At 43.7% G+C, this 16620-nt stretch overlaps 1 protein-coding gene across 3 annotated transcripts in view; it reads right to left on the bottom strand.

Moving 5' to 3' along the window:
* The window catches only part of METTL8 (methyltransferase 8, tRNA N3-cytidine), a 33147-nt gene extending 16553 nt beyond the window's left edge, over nucleotides 1-16594 (bottom strand). Inside the window, exons 1-4 of one of the 3 annotated variants that reach the window (XM_060281168.1) lie at nucleotides 16313-16594; nucleotides 9495-9795; nucleotides 7390-7557; nucleotides 4748-4839 (exon numbers count right to left, since the gene is read on the bottom strand). In XM_060281168.1, coding sequence (XP_060137151.1) covers nucleotides 4748-4839; nucleotides 7390-7532 — 235 coding nt within the window. In that variant the 5' untranslated portion in view covers nucleotides 7533-7557; nucleotides 9495-9795; nucleotides 16313-16594. Of the gene's footprint in view, nucleotides 1-4747; nucleotides 4840-7389; nucleotides 7558-9494; nucleotides 9796-12737; nucleotides 12902-16312 lie in introns of those variants that run through there. The other 2 variants (XM_060281172.1, XM_035135490.2) reach the window with 2 other exon arrangements.
* Between the last annotated feature and the right edge of the window lie 26 nt (nucleotides 16595-16620).

The following is a 16620-nucleotide window of genomic DNA, read 5'->3' as shown; positions in this document are numbered from 1 at the left end:
GGTACCACTGTATTACTAAGACCTGCACAGGTATAAGGACCACAGCTAATCTGAGTTTCCTGCAATAAATGTTTTGCATCAAGCTTACTGATCAATAGGATTTTGAAGAATCAGCATAGGCTGATTCAAGTTTGTTTATTCAACAAAATTTACACACTGTTCAATTGCAATAAAACTTCTAAATGGGGGAAGTACCGTGGAACCTTGGTTTTCGAACACCTCCGTTGACGAACATTTCGGTTTTTGAACGCCATAAACCCAGAAGTAAATGCTTCGGTTTCCAAACGTACCTCAGAAGTCGAACATGAAACGTGGCTTCCACGGAGTGCAAGATCCTGAGGCCTCGCTGTCGGCTATTGAGCTTTCAGTTTTTGAACGTTTCAGAACTCGAACGGTCTTCTGGAACGGATTACGTTTGAAAACCGAGGTACCACTGTATGGGTTGGCCTTTCCAATGACAACATACTGTATAACAAAAGGAAAATCATATGTATGACTTTGGGATGGGGAAGAAATCCGATGCAGTTCACGTTTAAAGGCGAACATACCTAATCAAACTTCCTGGAACAATACACAAGCCAAAAACACTGTTCCCCTTCAATATTGGCACTTCTCCGGATTTCGCAACGCAGCCTTCCAATCAAGTAATATGTACAAATATGCCTAGACTATGGCAAAGTGTGCATATAAATGCATATACTGCAGAAACTAACATACAACAATGCATTACATTAGGCAAAATTGCTTTGCAAAATTAAAAAAAGGATAAGGTAAAATTGCATATAAAATGTGTGTATCGGGAGCAACTCGCACAAAAATGCAATTGTTAATTTTTTTATGAGAACTTTTTTTTAAAAAAAAATAGCAAACTGATATGGAAATGTGGTGAACTGAAGAGTGGAAAAATGAAAAACTGGTAGAAACAGAGTTGGATACCAACCCCACCATTAAAACCCATCTGGAAACACTGCTGATCAAACATGGCTGCCGGCTTTCGGTTGCTATTTGCTTGGCATTGTTTCAGGCTGTTGCCTTTTTGCAGCATTCTTCAAAAAAGAGGAAATCAGAACAGAGCAGCATGTAAAGTCACTAAACAAACACTACATTCTTCTTCTTCCTTTTAAACGCAATGGCCTCCTCTTTGCCTAATAAGCATGCTTGAAAAGCATCTGACCATGTTAATAAGCACAGAAAGTGCTCGAAAGTCTATCAGTTCATTCATTCTCGCTCTTCCTTTCTCTGTACCAAGGTCCTTCACAACAATCCTTTTTGGCAATGCTGCAGTATGTTGGAGGAAAACTGCCTTTTATTTATTGCTTCTTCTTCTTCTTTTTTACAGTGATTTCCAATGACCTAAAATAACCTACTCATTAGTTTCAGCTCGGCTCATTGTTAACAATAAATAGGTCAAAATGTGCTGCCACATGCAGAAAGAAGATGAAGCTTTGAGAGGAAGCATTATTGGCAATGCTCACCTATTCCCATTTTAAGCATGCAGGCATTCATAAGAGAAAGAATGACTCCCTGAGTCCAATATATCTCAGCCATAAGCTACTGCCTGCACCCTACTTATTTAATTTCCAGCGAATGCTAACCATGGTTCAATTAATCTTTAAAAGAGTAGGAAGAATGTCAAACGAGGCAAATTTGCAAGTCTGCACTTATTTCAGAATTGAAGCCGAAAAGATTATACGAAGAGTAAACTTTGAACACTTCATTGGCCAGGTGGAAATGGGGAGAAAGGATGGATGCGCATATACACACACACACACAGAGAGAGAGAGAGAGAGAGAGAGAGAGAGAGAGAGAGAGACAGAAACACAAAACAGGGTTTTCCACAATCAAGCCGCAAGATTCACCACGGCTGTGGCAGTTTTGCAATGCAGAGCAACGCATCGCAGTCCTTATTCATCCTTGTAAGAACCTTTCGTTCCAGGTCTCCAGGTAAATGCAAACGTCAGCCAAAGCAATAATGGTTGGCTCTCAAGGAGCGGCTACAGGATGGTGTCAAGGATCCCTGAGGGGAAATGCACAGGTACACCACACAATGCAGTCAGGGAATACACTGAAATGTGCGACTCAGGGTCATCCTGGCACTGTATTTGCCCTGCACCAACCTCGCCACTAAAACGGAAAACCAAGATCATGGCCACTGGTCCCGTCACCTCCTGGCAAATAGAAGGGGGAGAAACGGAGGCAGTGAGAGATTTTAGTTTCTTGGGTTCCATGATCACAGCAGTCACGAAATTAAAAGACGCCTGCTCCTTGGGAGAAAAGCAATGACAAACCTTAAAAAGCAGAGACATCACCTTGCCGACAAAGGTCCGTATAGTTAAACCTATGGTTTTCCCAGTAGTGATGTATGGAAGTGAGAGCTGGACCATAAAGAAGGCTGATCGCCGAAGAATTGAGGCTTTTGAATTATGGTGCTGGAGGAGACTCTTGAGAGTCCCATGGACTGCAAGAAGATCAAACCTATCCATTCTGAAGGTAATCAGCTCTGAGTGCTCACTGGAAGGACCGATCCTGAAGCTGAGGCTCCAATACTTTGGCCACCTCATGAGAAGAGAAGACTCCGTGGAAAAGACCCTGATGTTGGGAAAGATTGAGGACACAAGGAGAGGACACTGTTCTCAAAGCTACCAACATGAGTTTGACCAAACTGCGGGAGGCAGTGGAAGACAGGAGTGCCTGGCGTGCTCTGGTCCATGGGGTCACGAAGAGTTAGACACGACTAAACAACAAAACCTCGCCACTGCCTTGCGCTTCCTCTTATACTTTCCGTAAAGCAGGGACAACAAGACTGGTTGGAGGTCAGGTGGGCATTCTTGTCTGCTCCTGAGCCCGTTGCATCAAGTAACATCTGAAGAGGCTGTGTGAGGAAATGACTACAAGACTAATCAAACTCAGGACATCTATTTCTGGCCTAATATTTCCATCTCCATTTGCAAAGGGCAGCAAGTGTGTAGCCTCACATTTGAGCTTCTCAATGGACCTTGCGCATACCTCTGGTTACAACCACTCCTGCACTCATACAGACTTTTCCATCTTTTACGGAATGACGAAATACTTGGATATGTCCAAGTGAAAATGTGGAGTTTTTCCCCCCAAGTATTCCCAGTTCACATATTCCACATAGTCCACAAAATTCCAAAAGTACATGATTCACAACAAACAGGTCAACCATCTCAACAGTATCTTGAAGGCCAAATGCAGCGAGCCGAGATTGCCATGAGCCCTCAGACTTTTAATGACTTGAAACAAATATTCTTGATCAGCCAGACTTCTACTTGGTCTGAATTTCAGGGGCAAGAGCATTTCAGTGTTTACAACTATGGGCATAATCATAAAACAGCAGCCACGTGTTTAATTGCCTCTGCTACCTCCTCCTTCATAACTACCGGCATGGCTTCGCCAGGCCCTGACCTAATGATGAGGTGCTTTCTTCCCGAACAACGTGGAACAGGGGAAGCGAGAAAAACACATTTGCATATGCACACCCCACACCACCAGTTTGTCGCCTCTAGAGTAGTATACAGTACAAGAATTACATTAAAATAGGGTTTTTTTAAAAAACAAAACAAAAACCATAAAAACCATGACGTTATCAAAACTAGCAAATCTTCCACAAAATTCCAAAAGTACATGATTCACAACAAACAGGTCAACCATTTCAACAGTATCTTGAAGGCCAAATGCAGCAAGGTCTTCCGGTGTTGAAAAGACATCAGCACAGGGGGCAAACACGCAACCAGTGGGAGGAAGTTTAATAACTACTACTACTACTACTCTTGCATTTTAAACCAGTACTTTATGGGATGATTTTTAAAATTGTTGTTAACTGCTCCTTCAAATCACATTTTGCCTGAAACACTGGGTAAAAATATACAGGGATTTTAAATAAACACAGTCTCAATATCTTGCACTTGTTTTTCCTCCCCAGCATGTCAACATCTGGAGGTCCTCCTAAAAAACTCATCTGCCTAACATGCAGAGAGACAACAAAGAGGACTGTACCACATGGTATTTCTTCCTGTTCCCCATTAACCTAGATTCCACTACTGCGGTTACCCCCAAACAACAGCATGACTAGGCGAACAGTCCTGCAAAAATTGCCTGAAGGGAAAATCAATATTTTTTGTTGGGAAAATATTTAAACGGGTTCACTTCAGATCTACAGATTCCCATATCAAGCTGAGCTTTATTAATTCTGGGAAAAGATACATCGACAGATCTTTTTTATAAAACCAAACACTGACATTAAATTCATGTAGCGGCCATGTACATGCTGTTATCACCCTGAAGGTCAACCAGCTGTAGAAAGCGGGAGAGTAACGCCAGGTGTGCCTGGGAGGTCAGAGCAGTTTTAGATGTCAATATTTCGTAAGTCAGGAGGGAACAATGCTAATATATGTTGTGGTCAATACAGTTGTACCTTGGATCTCGAATGCCTTGGCTCCTGAACAAATCGGCTCCCGAACGATCGAAACCCGGAAGTGAGTGTTCCAGTTTCCAAACAAATTTCAGAAGCTGAACATCCGGCGTAGCTTCTGATTGGCTGCAGGAGCTTCCTGCAACCAATCGGAAGCTGCGCTTGGGTTTCCAAATGTTTTGGAAGCTGAACGGACTTCTGGAACGGATTCCATTCAACTTCCAAGCTATGACTGTACAGCGCATATGCTAAGGATTAGCGCATAAACAAAAGGGTGGGTGTATTGCAGCTTTAATTGTTCTTAGGGTATTTTACCTTGCAGCTCTGGTTGTACTCTGATGACTGAATTCTCTGTGGCTTTTTCCTTGGCTCTTTCTTCTTCTTCCTGCGACCACTGCATGTGGTCCCTGCAGGGGGTGGGGGGAATTGCAAGGGGAGGAGGGGAAATTGTGCCTTTTATTTTTAAAAGCTTCTGGAGTCTTTTCTTTTCTTTTCTCCCCTTAAGCACCACATGTAATCAAATGCCTTGTATATTCTAAATTCCATTAGCTGCTCCCCCTCCCTTCACTCTCCCGGGTCTTTAACGTAGGCCTTGATGCCCTCTGGAGCTCCTGCCAATTCTTATGCTCCGTTCTTTTGCTTTGTGGAGAGTTCCAGCAGGCTCTGCGCTGACAAACTCCTTGTACTGCCCTCTCCTCACGGTCCACGGCAGCATTCAAATGCCTCTGTGGTGTGTGTCGCCTTTTCGTTGCAGGACATTCCACAGCCCGTTCTTGAGCAAGCAACGGTGGAGGTTCTGTCCTTTCGGAAACACGTCACCTCTCCAAAACGCAAGCCCATGCCTTCGTGATAGGGTCTGTGCCGTTTGATTCCTGTGCAATAAAGGACTCATCTCCTAAAATGACACACATTGCGTGTCATGTGCCAGCTGCGCTATGCGGCCCCCATTCCGCCACAGATTTGTGGTTATCAAAACGTGGTCGCCCGGCGAGCCAAAGCATGACATACAGATATGTACAGAAATGTACTTAGTAAAGGTGTGGGTAATCTGATAGAGGAATGCTACAGCTGGTTTTGTTTCTGAAGGAATACTCGAAATTGCTCCCATGTGTTGCCAGACCACTAAGCACAACCTAAAACAGCAACTAGAGGTGAGCTGCATGGAGCTTTTAATTATAGAGCACAACAGATGGATTTGAGTGGGATAAAGATTTAAATCTCTCCGTGTCAAATAATGGTGTTCTAATGTTAGCCAGGCTGCAGTAAAAGGTTACTAGAGCTGGTGCCACACCACAGTATTGCGCCAAAACAAGAGTGGAAAAACGCTGAGCAACGCAAACTATTCCCTAGGAATTTCAGTGCCGGAAATTCAAAAGGGGCTAATGACTTAATGACTAGGTCCAAAGGCATTCCACAGAAGCAAATAAGCATTTAGGGCACAGCAAACCAATTGCTATGGCGGCACATTTCCATAAAACCTAATATTTGGGGGATGTACGTCGACAAAAATGTTTACGGCATCAAGAACAGGCAACCGGCGGTCCTCCAGATGTTGTTGGACTCCAACTCCCATCATGCCCTAGTAGCCACGCTGGCAGGGGCTGATGGGAGTTGAAGTCCAAGGGTATCTGGAGGTCTGCAACCTGCCCACCCCTGACTTGGAAGGAGCACAGAGCCAATCTGTTTGCCTGGCAGTAGGGAAGTGAGTCCCCCGTGCAGCTTGCTTCACTCACCCCAACCTAACGAGAGCATCACAGTCTTCCATAAGGTAGGATGAAGGAAATGAGGGCTCATCTCCTATTGTGCTATGGATACACCCCTATCTGGACAGGGATAGCCTAACTACTGTTGTCTATGCTCTGGTAACCTCAAGGTTAGATTACCGCAGTGTTTCTCAACCTTTTTTGGGCCAAGGCACACTTGTTCCATGAAAAAAATCACGAGGCACACCACCATTTAAAAAGTTTAAAAAATTAACTCTGTGCCGCCCTATATTGACTATATAATTATGACTGTAAGAAACACTTGCCAATTGCTGTGTTGGTTGCAATCTCCTGTAATAAGGCTTCACAAGCCGCTGATTTCTCTGCCAGCACAATCCTTTGCTCAGCAAGTTTCAGGCTGAGCTCATCCAGCCAGCTTCTTTAAGTTTGTCTAAAACCACCCTCCCGTGGTGGTGGCTGTTGAGAGCTGCGCTTGCCCCACGTCGTGACCCGGCCGGCTTCCTTTCTGGTGGGTTAGCGTTGTTTATTGGCGGCCACCAGGCATGTGACAATGCAAATCGCCCTTCTCGTCGCCGCACGTCGTGTGCCGCGGAACAGCAGTTGAGAAACTCTGGATTACCGCAATGGGTTATACACAGGGCCGGATTTAGGTGTGAGGAGGCCCTAAATTACTGAAGATAATGGGGCCCTTTATATGTCCAGCTGTCCTTTGCCAACAAAATAAAAAAAATCCTTCCAGCAGCACCTTAGAGACCAACTAAGTTTGTCATTGGTATGAGCTTTCGTGTGCATGCACACTTCTTCAGATACCTTTTCGGATACCTTCAAGATACAATTTCTTCAATTCAAGAAATTGTTGCTTTTTTTGTGTTGAATATATGCTTTATGGTAATTTATGGACCTAATAGGTATCTAAAGCCATTAGCACATAACAAAATATGTATTGTATCAAGGTAATTGTTGAACTGAAATACAATTAAGAAGTAGTATATTAATAGTGAAATAATTATTAAGCTCTAACTTAAAATGAGGGACCCAGGTGGCGCTGTGGTTAAACCACTTTCCATTTGCATGTAAGGTTTCTCTCTTCTGCTGGCTATGGATTCTGGTCTCTGAATGGCAGGAAAGCATTCAGCTTCTGTGTTTAGATTCTCAAAAAAAAGCAACAACCCCATCCCTACCTATATTTAAAAGACAAACCAATAACGCAGTAGCAAATTGCATTCATCATACCACATGTTGTGATCAAAAACTTTATCTGGATCCAACAAAACCCGTGACCCAAGGGGAGCAACTGGTTGTTTGTTACTCTGGAACCGATGGGGCATCTTGCTGATCTTCAGATGTGAAGCACAGAATCTTTTAACAAACAGCATTTCAGCACAGCAGCAGCAGAACACCCTGAAAGCAAAATTAAACAGGAGTATAGATTTCTTGCAAACTTAATTATTTCAGTTAACCTAAAGAATTCCTGTCTCTTCCATGGCAACACAAATGTAGGTTGGTTTTCTCTATCCTTTCCTTTTACCTTTGTTTTGTTGTTGTTGTCATCATCATCATCATCATAGAATCATCGAGTTGGAAGAGACCACAAGGGCCATCCAGTCCAACCCCCTGCCAAGCAGGAAACACCATCAAAGCATTCTTGACATATGCCTGTCAAGCCTCTGCTTAAAGACCTCCAAAGGAGGAGACTTCACCACACTCCTTGGCAGCAAATTCCACTGCCGAACAGCTCTTACTGTCAGGAAGTTCTTCCTAATGTTTAGGTGGAATCCCCTTTCTTGTAGTTTCAATCCATTGCTCCGTGTCCGCTTCTCTGGAGCAGCAGAAAACAACCTTTCTCCCTCCTCTATATGACATCCTTTTATATATTTGAACATGGCTATCATATCACCCCTTAACCTTTTCTTCTCCAAGCTAAACATACCCAACTCCCTAAGTCATTCCTCATAAGGCATTCCTCCAGGCTGTTTTGGAGGGCTCTCGAATCCCATGGAACAGATTGGGAGGGGGGGAGGAGGCACTGCAAGAGGAAAGGGGAATTGCAGAAAAATAGCCTCCCTTTATGTCAGTAGAGGTTGGCTCACAAGCTGTTCTGCAAGTGTGCCAGTGGCATTGGACTTCTTCAGCCTGTGTGCTTTCCTAGGGCTGTGGTCAATTGTTCTGTGACATTTCAACAAACCTCCCCTAACCATTGGTTGGTTGGTGTCCGTCTGGTCTAAAGAGACAATGGAGTGCGCCTCCAGGGTAGGGGGGAAGCAAACCCCTGCGTTAGCAGCACTGAAGTGACCTCCCCAGGGTGCAAGCCTGGGCAGTGTGTATGGAGATCTGGTCTGCCCAATGTTACATCCATGCATCAGAGAATGATTTGAGCCATGCAACTCATATTGGTTCTACTAGACCCCCCCCCCCCAAAAAAAAAAAAATTAAGCAAAGGGGCCCTCCAGGATTAGAAACCCTGAATCTTAAGCTTCATTAGTTCCACCGTACATTTGCCCCTGTTTCTGGCACAATTTACCTACTGCTTTATTGTATAATACAGGCTTCCTCAATCAACCTCGGCCTCCAGATGTTTTTTTGGCCTACAACTCCCATGATCCCTAGCTAGCAGGACCAGTGGTCAGGGATGATGGGAATTGTAGTCTCAAAACATCTGGAGGGCCTAGGTTGAGGAAGCCTGGTATAATATGATTACTCAATATGATACCTGTGTTTCTGGACTATGGATTGAGATAGGTCCTATCTTTGGTGCCCAATGGTTTTTAAAATACAAACGCATTAGGTAGCCAATAACCATCTCTGCACTCCTATCAACAATTTTTAATAAAATGATGTATAATAGTGCTTCGGAGAGCAGGTTCACACATCCCTACTACAAAACTCATTGAGTGGCGCTGAGTTACATTCTCTCAGCCTAACCAACTAACCACAGGATTCTTCTGAGGATAATGTGTTTTTGGGGTGGGGTGGGGGCATGTATGCTACTTTGAGCTCCATGGAAGAAAGCTGGAGTATACGCACAGATTTCTGCATCACACCGAAGCCATTTGCCAAATGTAACTCAATGTTTATTTAAAAAAAAACTTGACTAGATGTAGATCTGTGTGACCCTCAGATTGGTAAAATATTTCCGCTTCCCATCTCCCTCCACCCCACCAGCACGACACAGGAGGGTTAAGTGACCTGACGAATATCCAGTCCTGCCTCTGCAATTAATTGCCTTTCTATAACAAATGTCTCAGTTACGATAGTGACTAATGAGAAATTTGCCTGGGAAGAAACAAAATGTACATTACTAAGCATTTGCCAGAGGACAAAGAGACTGTGATACATACTTTGCATTCGGATGATTGTGCTTGTTTACTTTAATATGAAGGTTTCTGGGGGTGGGGGGGAGTGGGAGGGGGGTTATGTTTCAATTGTTGCACCTTTTTTTAAAAAAAATATATATCGAAACACTCATCGCTGGAGGAACATTCTGTTCCTGTGGCAATGCGTTGTTCCTCTGCTTGACATTTCTTCTCCCACTCCAAAGGTTACGTTTCTCCAAAGCCGTCCTTTCACTGCTCTTTTTCTGGTTCCAAACACTCGAGCAAAGTGGGCACAGCGGAAATGGCGTTCGCGCACACCCAGAGCCTGCAAAATTATAGCGTGGATTTGTAAAAACGAAACAAAAGAAGGCTCAGTGCTTGGAAAGCACGTGCCTGAAATAATGTACAGCATTACCATAAAACTTCCACCATTTACATTCCTTAATGCTATCCGACCAAACTTGCCTCTTATGAAGTCAGCAGAGGTTTTGCATGTCATGAAACTGGGAATCTAGAGACTCTCTTCCCACCAAAAATCCCTGTGCTGTGACCATGACAATTCCCTCCCCTCTCAGGACCTGATGAACACGTTTCATTTCTAACAACTACCTACAGTCACGGCGTTCGAAATTAGGCAGGCGCCAGGCGCATTTTGCGACTACTGCAGGTCCAATTGCGACCACACGGAGATCTCTGGATGCTAGGTTGGCAACTGGGGAAAGCAAAATCTCACTTAAGAGAAGGATCTGAAATATTTTCCTTACAACTTGAATTAGTTTTATTATGCATTATTTGCTGTTTTAATGTGTTGTAAACTGCTATGAGATTTGTTCTTCAAAATATAAAGCGGCATAGAAATGGAATTAATCATAATAGTGATGATGATAATAATAAATCCCACCGGACGCGCGGGGTGGTGGTGGTGGAGCCTAGACATTCAAATTCTGGCGACCGCAGCCCAGGTTTAAGGTGCCATTAGGTGATTAGATTATATACATATCTGAATTTCTAACACTGCATTTTTTCAGGGAAGGGTCAGTGCATCATAATCATGGCCTGTTTAGAAATACTTGATTGGTCTACAAGTATGCCAATTCTTCATGCGGCCTATCAGCAACCAAGCAAAAGGGCCAGAACTCAATGAATAAGTACCATTTTTGTATGCAGAAGATCTCAAGTACTATCTCTGGCATCTCAGCTGATGGGGAAGACTTCAAGCCTAGACCTTGGGGAGCCACTAGCACTCAACAGTATAGTAGACCACACCCCTGATGCGCTGAGCAACCCACTCCCCCCCCCCACATTCCAGAATAAGGCAGTGCCTCCATGTTAGGTGGCAACTCTGACAGTGGGGGAATTAGCAGCAAAGCCGCCTGACGTGTATGTGGAGCCTTCAAATACGTGGAGACTCAAGTCCAACAAAAGTTGCATTCCTGCCAAGAGCAATACTTGGAATAGCCCGGATATATACAGTGGTACCTCGGGTTACAGACGCTTCAGGATACAGATGCTTCAGGTTACAGACTCCACTAACCCAGAAGTAGTACCTTGGGTTAAGAACTTTGCTTCCGGATGAGAACAGAAATCGGGCGGCGGCGGCTGGAGGCCCCATTAGCTAAAGTGGTACCTCAGGTTAAGAACAGTTTCAGGTTAGGAATGGACCTCCAGAACGAATTAAGTTCTTAACCAGAGGTACCACTGTATTAACATGGAAACAAGCCCAGTGGAGATAATTAGACAGATGGTCAAAAATATCTGGCAGACATAAGAGGAGGAAAATAGAGATTTTTCTGCTGGCTTGTAGCTTCACGTGAGACATGCTTATCTAATAATTGTTAAAGCATGGCCATTTTGGAAGGCTTCAAAAGACGGAGGAGCAACCGGTCTCACTGACATTTGAAGGAAGGCAGTGGACTGGTTGTTTTTTTTTAAAAAAACAAAACAACCTGATATTACACATCAATGGAAAGTCGAATTATGCCAAAGTTGTACAAATAATGCAATCAAGATTATTTGTACCGCTTTGAACTTTGTTGACCAGGGTGGATAAAAATTTATGATTTTTTAAAAAAATAAAAAAATCGGATTTAAATCGATTTTTTAAAAATAAAATGCTTTTTGAGGAAAATATATTACCATCCAAAGGATGTTCCATCATGAAATAAAGATTAGTTTTTTAAGGTTGTATATGTTTTTGGGTAAATAAATTCCATTAATCCAGTCACAATTTCATGCTCTTCCAGAGGTTTTTGTAAGATTATTGGGCAGTTTCTCTGCCTACAAGATATTATCACAGATGCTTGGTTTACTTTTGCAGTTCTCAAAACTGAATTTGACTCAACAGAGATCACATGCCTCTTCTTCACAGCAAAAATGTTATAACATGAACAGAGTTGAGAAAAAGACCTTAATCCTATTGTTCTACAAACCTATGAATACAGAAACAACCCCTTCAGTGCTAAGTTTCAATAAGTTCACTGAACAGAATAGAAACAATATTTTTCTGATTGTTTGGAGTAGACAGTATTTAAGTTTTTCATGTGTAGGCTGGGCTGACAGTCTAAGTTTCTTAAAATATATATATATTGTTTTTGTTTAGCCAAATTAGTTAACAAACATGGATGTTTGTTTAAGCAAATAACATATGCTGTAATGTTATTGTTTCAGTTGAATAAATCTATTTAAATTGTTATTATTAAGGTAATGATTATTTTTCTCCTTCCTAAGTACAACAGTAAAGTTGTCCAAATATGAATGATTAACCTATTAAACTGGGGATAAAAAACTAATATGAAAAGTTGTTATTCTAAAAATCTTCATCTACTCGCCTATTAAAGTTATACCAGCAAGAATTAGTCTTTATGTAGAAAACTATGATTTAAATCAAGCCTTACTGACTAGTGATTTAAATCGTGATTTAAATCAGTTTGATTTAAATCAATTCCACCCTGTTGTTGACTCAAGCCAGACTCATTGGAACAGAATGTTTGTTGCGACCTGCCTCTCATACAATATTTTTAGTGTGTCAGCCCAGCCCACTGGGGTACAGCTTGATTGCTAAAGAAATGACAGATCACTTGACTTCCAACAACATGCTGCAAACATGTTCATGGAGCCCTTTAATTGTAGGCCCAACAGCACCATCCTGAATAATCTACTGCTGAAGAAACTCCCAGGAGAGATTTGCCAGACACCTACTTTATTGACATTTTGATGCCATTTTGACACCTTTATTTCCCCCAAGCAATTGAGGTACAATTGAGGTACCTATTTTATGTGTTTCATAGATTCATCGAGTTGGAACAGGGTTTGAGAATCATCAAGTTGGAAGGTGTTTCAGAGGCTCAATGGAAGATCTGCAACTGCAGCACCCCTGGCAGATGACCTCCTGGTCTCTGCTGAAATACTTAACATAAGCAGGCCAAGGGCCCATTTAGGCCCATCAGGCCAATGGCCCATTTAGTACTCCATCCCATTCTCAAGGTGGAGAACCAGATGCCTGTGGGAAACCCATAAGTAGAACCTGAGGATAACGATATGATATGATACGATACGATAATCTTTATTGTCATTGTCCCATGCAGAACAACAAAATTAAGAATCTACATCAAACTTACCAGCCTACTATCCAAAAAAATGCATATCGACTCGCTACCCACCCTGCCTATACATAATTAACCCCCTCCTGATTTGCATTTTGATTAATAGCACTCTGCCCACCAGCGAACCCCAGAAACTGGCATTCAGAATCATTTTTGCCTTTGACAGTGGAGGTAGAATACAGTCACTGTGACTAGTAGCCATTACAAGCAGCTTCCAGTGATGGAGAGTTTAGCACTTCCTGAGGGCATCTGCTCTTACCAAAATGAATGTTATCCTAATGCAGGGGTCAGCAACCTTTTTCAGCTGTGGGCCAATCCACTGTCCCTCAGACCTTGTTGGGGGCCGGACTATATTTTGAAAAAAAATATTGAACAAATTCCTATGCCCCACAAATAACCCAGAGATGCAATTTATATAAAAGCACACATTCTACTCATGTAAAAACACCAGGCAGGCCCCACAAATAACCCAGAGATGCATTTTAAATAAAAGCACACATTCTACTCATGTAAAAACATGCTGATTCCTGGAACGTCCGTGGACTGGATTGAGAAGGCTATTGGGCCGCATCCGGCCCAAGGTTGCCTACCCCAGTCCTAATGCTTAGCCAAGATCCGCTTTCCTTCAATTTCCATCTACTGTATTGGCCGTTGTCTTGGCCCCTGGAGCGACAGGGAACAAGTCTTCTCCATCTTTTACATGAGAGCAGTTTAGATATTTGAATGCAATGCAATACGTGCCCCTCCTTCATCTTCTCTTCTCCAAGTTAAACATCCTTCACCAGTTGCTCCTCAAAGGACCAAAACCTTCACTATTCTGGGGAGAGGTGTAGCATGTCAACCCTATATAGCTAATAGCACTCAAATATTTCATGGCACCAAAACCACCACTGTGACAGTTTGCTTCTTTAAATTTCATTACGGCATCATTTTTAAAGCAAAGGCAGGGAGGAAGGGCTGTTTGCAACCTAACCAGAAATCACTGTTTCTCGGTGGCCTTACTGGCAAAGCCAAAAAGTGTTGTCGAGAGCCCCACTGCTCTCATCTAACACTTTCCTGAGGGAAAAGCCATGTGTGCTGCTACCTGATGTGCTCTGTGCATCTTTGGGAAACAGCCCTAAAGGGCACCTGCTTTTCCGGCTAATAAGGCATATTTCCTTGATGTCTCTAGAACAGGCATAGGCAACCTTGGCTCTCCAGATGTTTTGGAACTACAACTCCCATGATCCCTGACCACTGGCCCTGTTAACTACCGGTAAGGATCATGGGAGTTGTAGTTCCAAAACATTCTGCAGAGCCAAGGTTGCCTATGCCTGCTCTAGAATATAGTAACAGAGCCTTTCAGATACCCAGGTTCCAAGAGTTTAGGACTTTATACAGTAATCAGAACCTTGTACTGAACCAGGAAACAAACTAGAATGCAGCACAGACTCAGAAGAATCGGAGAGAGATGCAAATCCGGCTTAAAAACCTAATCGTTGCATTCTGACCCAGCTGAAGTTTCTAAACATTTTCAAGATCCAGCGCCACACAAATAAAGAAGTTAGCCACAGCGAAAGGCATTCATTCATTAGACCATGTGAGAGTAACTTCTGTCTCTCCAGTTTTTTGTTTTGCTGAACTACAACTCCCATCATCCCTTGCCACTTACTACACTCGCTGGGGGGGGGAATGGGAGTTATAGTTCAGCAACCATCTGGAGGAGGCATACCCAAACTTGGCCCTCCAGATGAATTCGGACTACAGTTCCCATCATCCTTGACCAATATTCCTGTTAGCTAGGGCAGTGTTTCTCAACCTTTTTTGGGCCAAGGCACACTTGTTCCATGAAAAAAATCACGAGGCACACCACCATTAAAAAAGTTTAAAAATTTAACTCTGTGCCGCCCTATATTGACTATATAATTATGACTGTAAGAAACACTTGCCAATTGCTGTGTTGGTTGCAATCTCCTGTAATAAGGCTTCACAAGCCGCTGATTTCTATGCCAGCACAATCCTTTGCTCAGCAAGTTTCAGGTTGAGCTCATCCAGCCAGCTTCTTTAAGTTTATCTAAAACCACCCTCCCGTGGTGGTGGCTGTTGAGAGCTGCGCTCGCCCCGCGTCGTGACCCGGCCGGCTTTCTTTTTCGGCGGGTCAGTGCTGTTTATTGGCGGCCGCCAGGCACGTGACAATGCAAATCGCCCTTCTTGTCGCCGCACGTCGTGGCACGCCAGCCAGCGTCTCGCGGCACACTAGTGTGCCGCAGAACAGCGGTTGAGAAACGCTGAGCTAGGGGTTATGGGAGTTGTAGTCCCAAAACAGCTGGAGGGCCAAGTTTGGGGGTGCCTGATCTGGAGGGACAAAGGTTCCCACAATTGACTAAGACATATCAAACTTGGCAGAAGTTCCTCGCATCAGGCACAGGCTTCCACCACCGTTTTTCAACTAGCGTTTCCACTGAACCACAGAGACTCCCATATCCCTCTTGGCGAGTTAAGAAAGTTCAAGATGCAGCCCAGAAGGGAGCGAGCACACGTGGGAGCCTTTCAATCTCAAGCAGCTTTCCTTGGATCTGCGGAAGTACTGTAAATCCAGACGCTTCTATTTAACGTATCTCCGAATCTCTGGACTTCCCACCTTCCCCTCCGTAGGTCCTATATATTAAACCTTTTCTACCGCATCTTTTGGGGACCCAGGTGGCGCTGTGGTTAAACCACTGAGCCTCTTGGACTTGCCGATCAGAAGGTCGGCGGTTCGAATCCCTGTGACGGGGTGAGCTCCCGTTGCTTGGTCCCAGCTCCTGCCAACCTAGCAGTTCGAAAGCACGTCAAAATGCAAGTAGATAAATAGGAACCGCTACAGCGGGAAGGTAAACGGCGTTTCCATGTGCTGCTCTGGTTTGCCAGAAGCGGCTTTGTCATGCTGGCCACATGACCTGGAAGCTATACGCCGGCTCCCTCGGCCAATAATGCGAGATGAGCGCGCAACCCCAGAGTCGGTCACGACTGGACCTAATGGTCAGGGGTCCCTTTACCTTTACCTTTACCGCATCTTTTACAATAATCCATCAGTCCATCAATCGTCCATTAGGGCTGCTCTCTTAGCTCGACTAACAAGACATTCGGGCATTTAATTTTAGGGTTTTAATGTTTTTGATTAAAAAAAAATCTCTGCCGGGTCAGCAGTTTTTTTTAAAAAACAAACAAACAGATAAGATCTAATGCAACCTTGATTCCCACGAGGAGAATAGAACTCACCTTCAGGACGCTATATGCCATGCAGTGCCAAAACAAAACAAAAACCCAAAACACTTTTCGGACATCCTTATCCACGTGCTTCCTCGCGTCCAGTCGTTAACAGTTACCAAATGTAATGGTATTCCAAAAAATAAGAAGAAATGTACAGGACGTGGGGTATTAATAATGATGATGATGATGCAAGATGCTGCCCATAACACTTGCAAGGCTCCTTCGTGCAACCTTCTCAACCCTCCGCTCCCGCGCTGCAAACCAGCAGCCGGCCAAGCCAGGGAAACCCGAACGAGCGCGCGGAGGGTTTCGGGAGT

The sequence above is a fragment of the Zootoca vivipara genome, chromosome 1 (genome assembly GCF_963506605.1).
Source record: "Zootoca vivipara chromosome 1, rZooViv1.1, whole genome shotgun sequence".
Classification (NCBI taxonomy): domain Eukaryota; kingdom Metazoa; phylum Chordata; class Lepidosauria; order Squamata; family Lacertidae; genus Zootoca; species Zootoca vivipara.
This window is presented reverse-complemented; position numbering and strand designations above follow the sequence as displayed.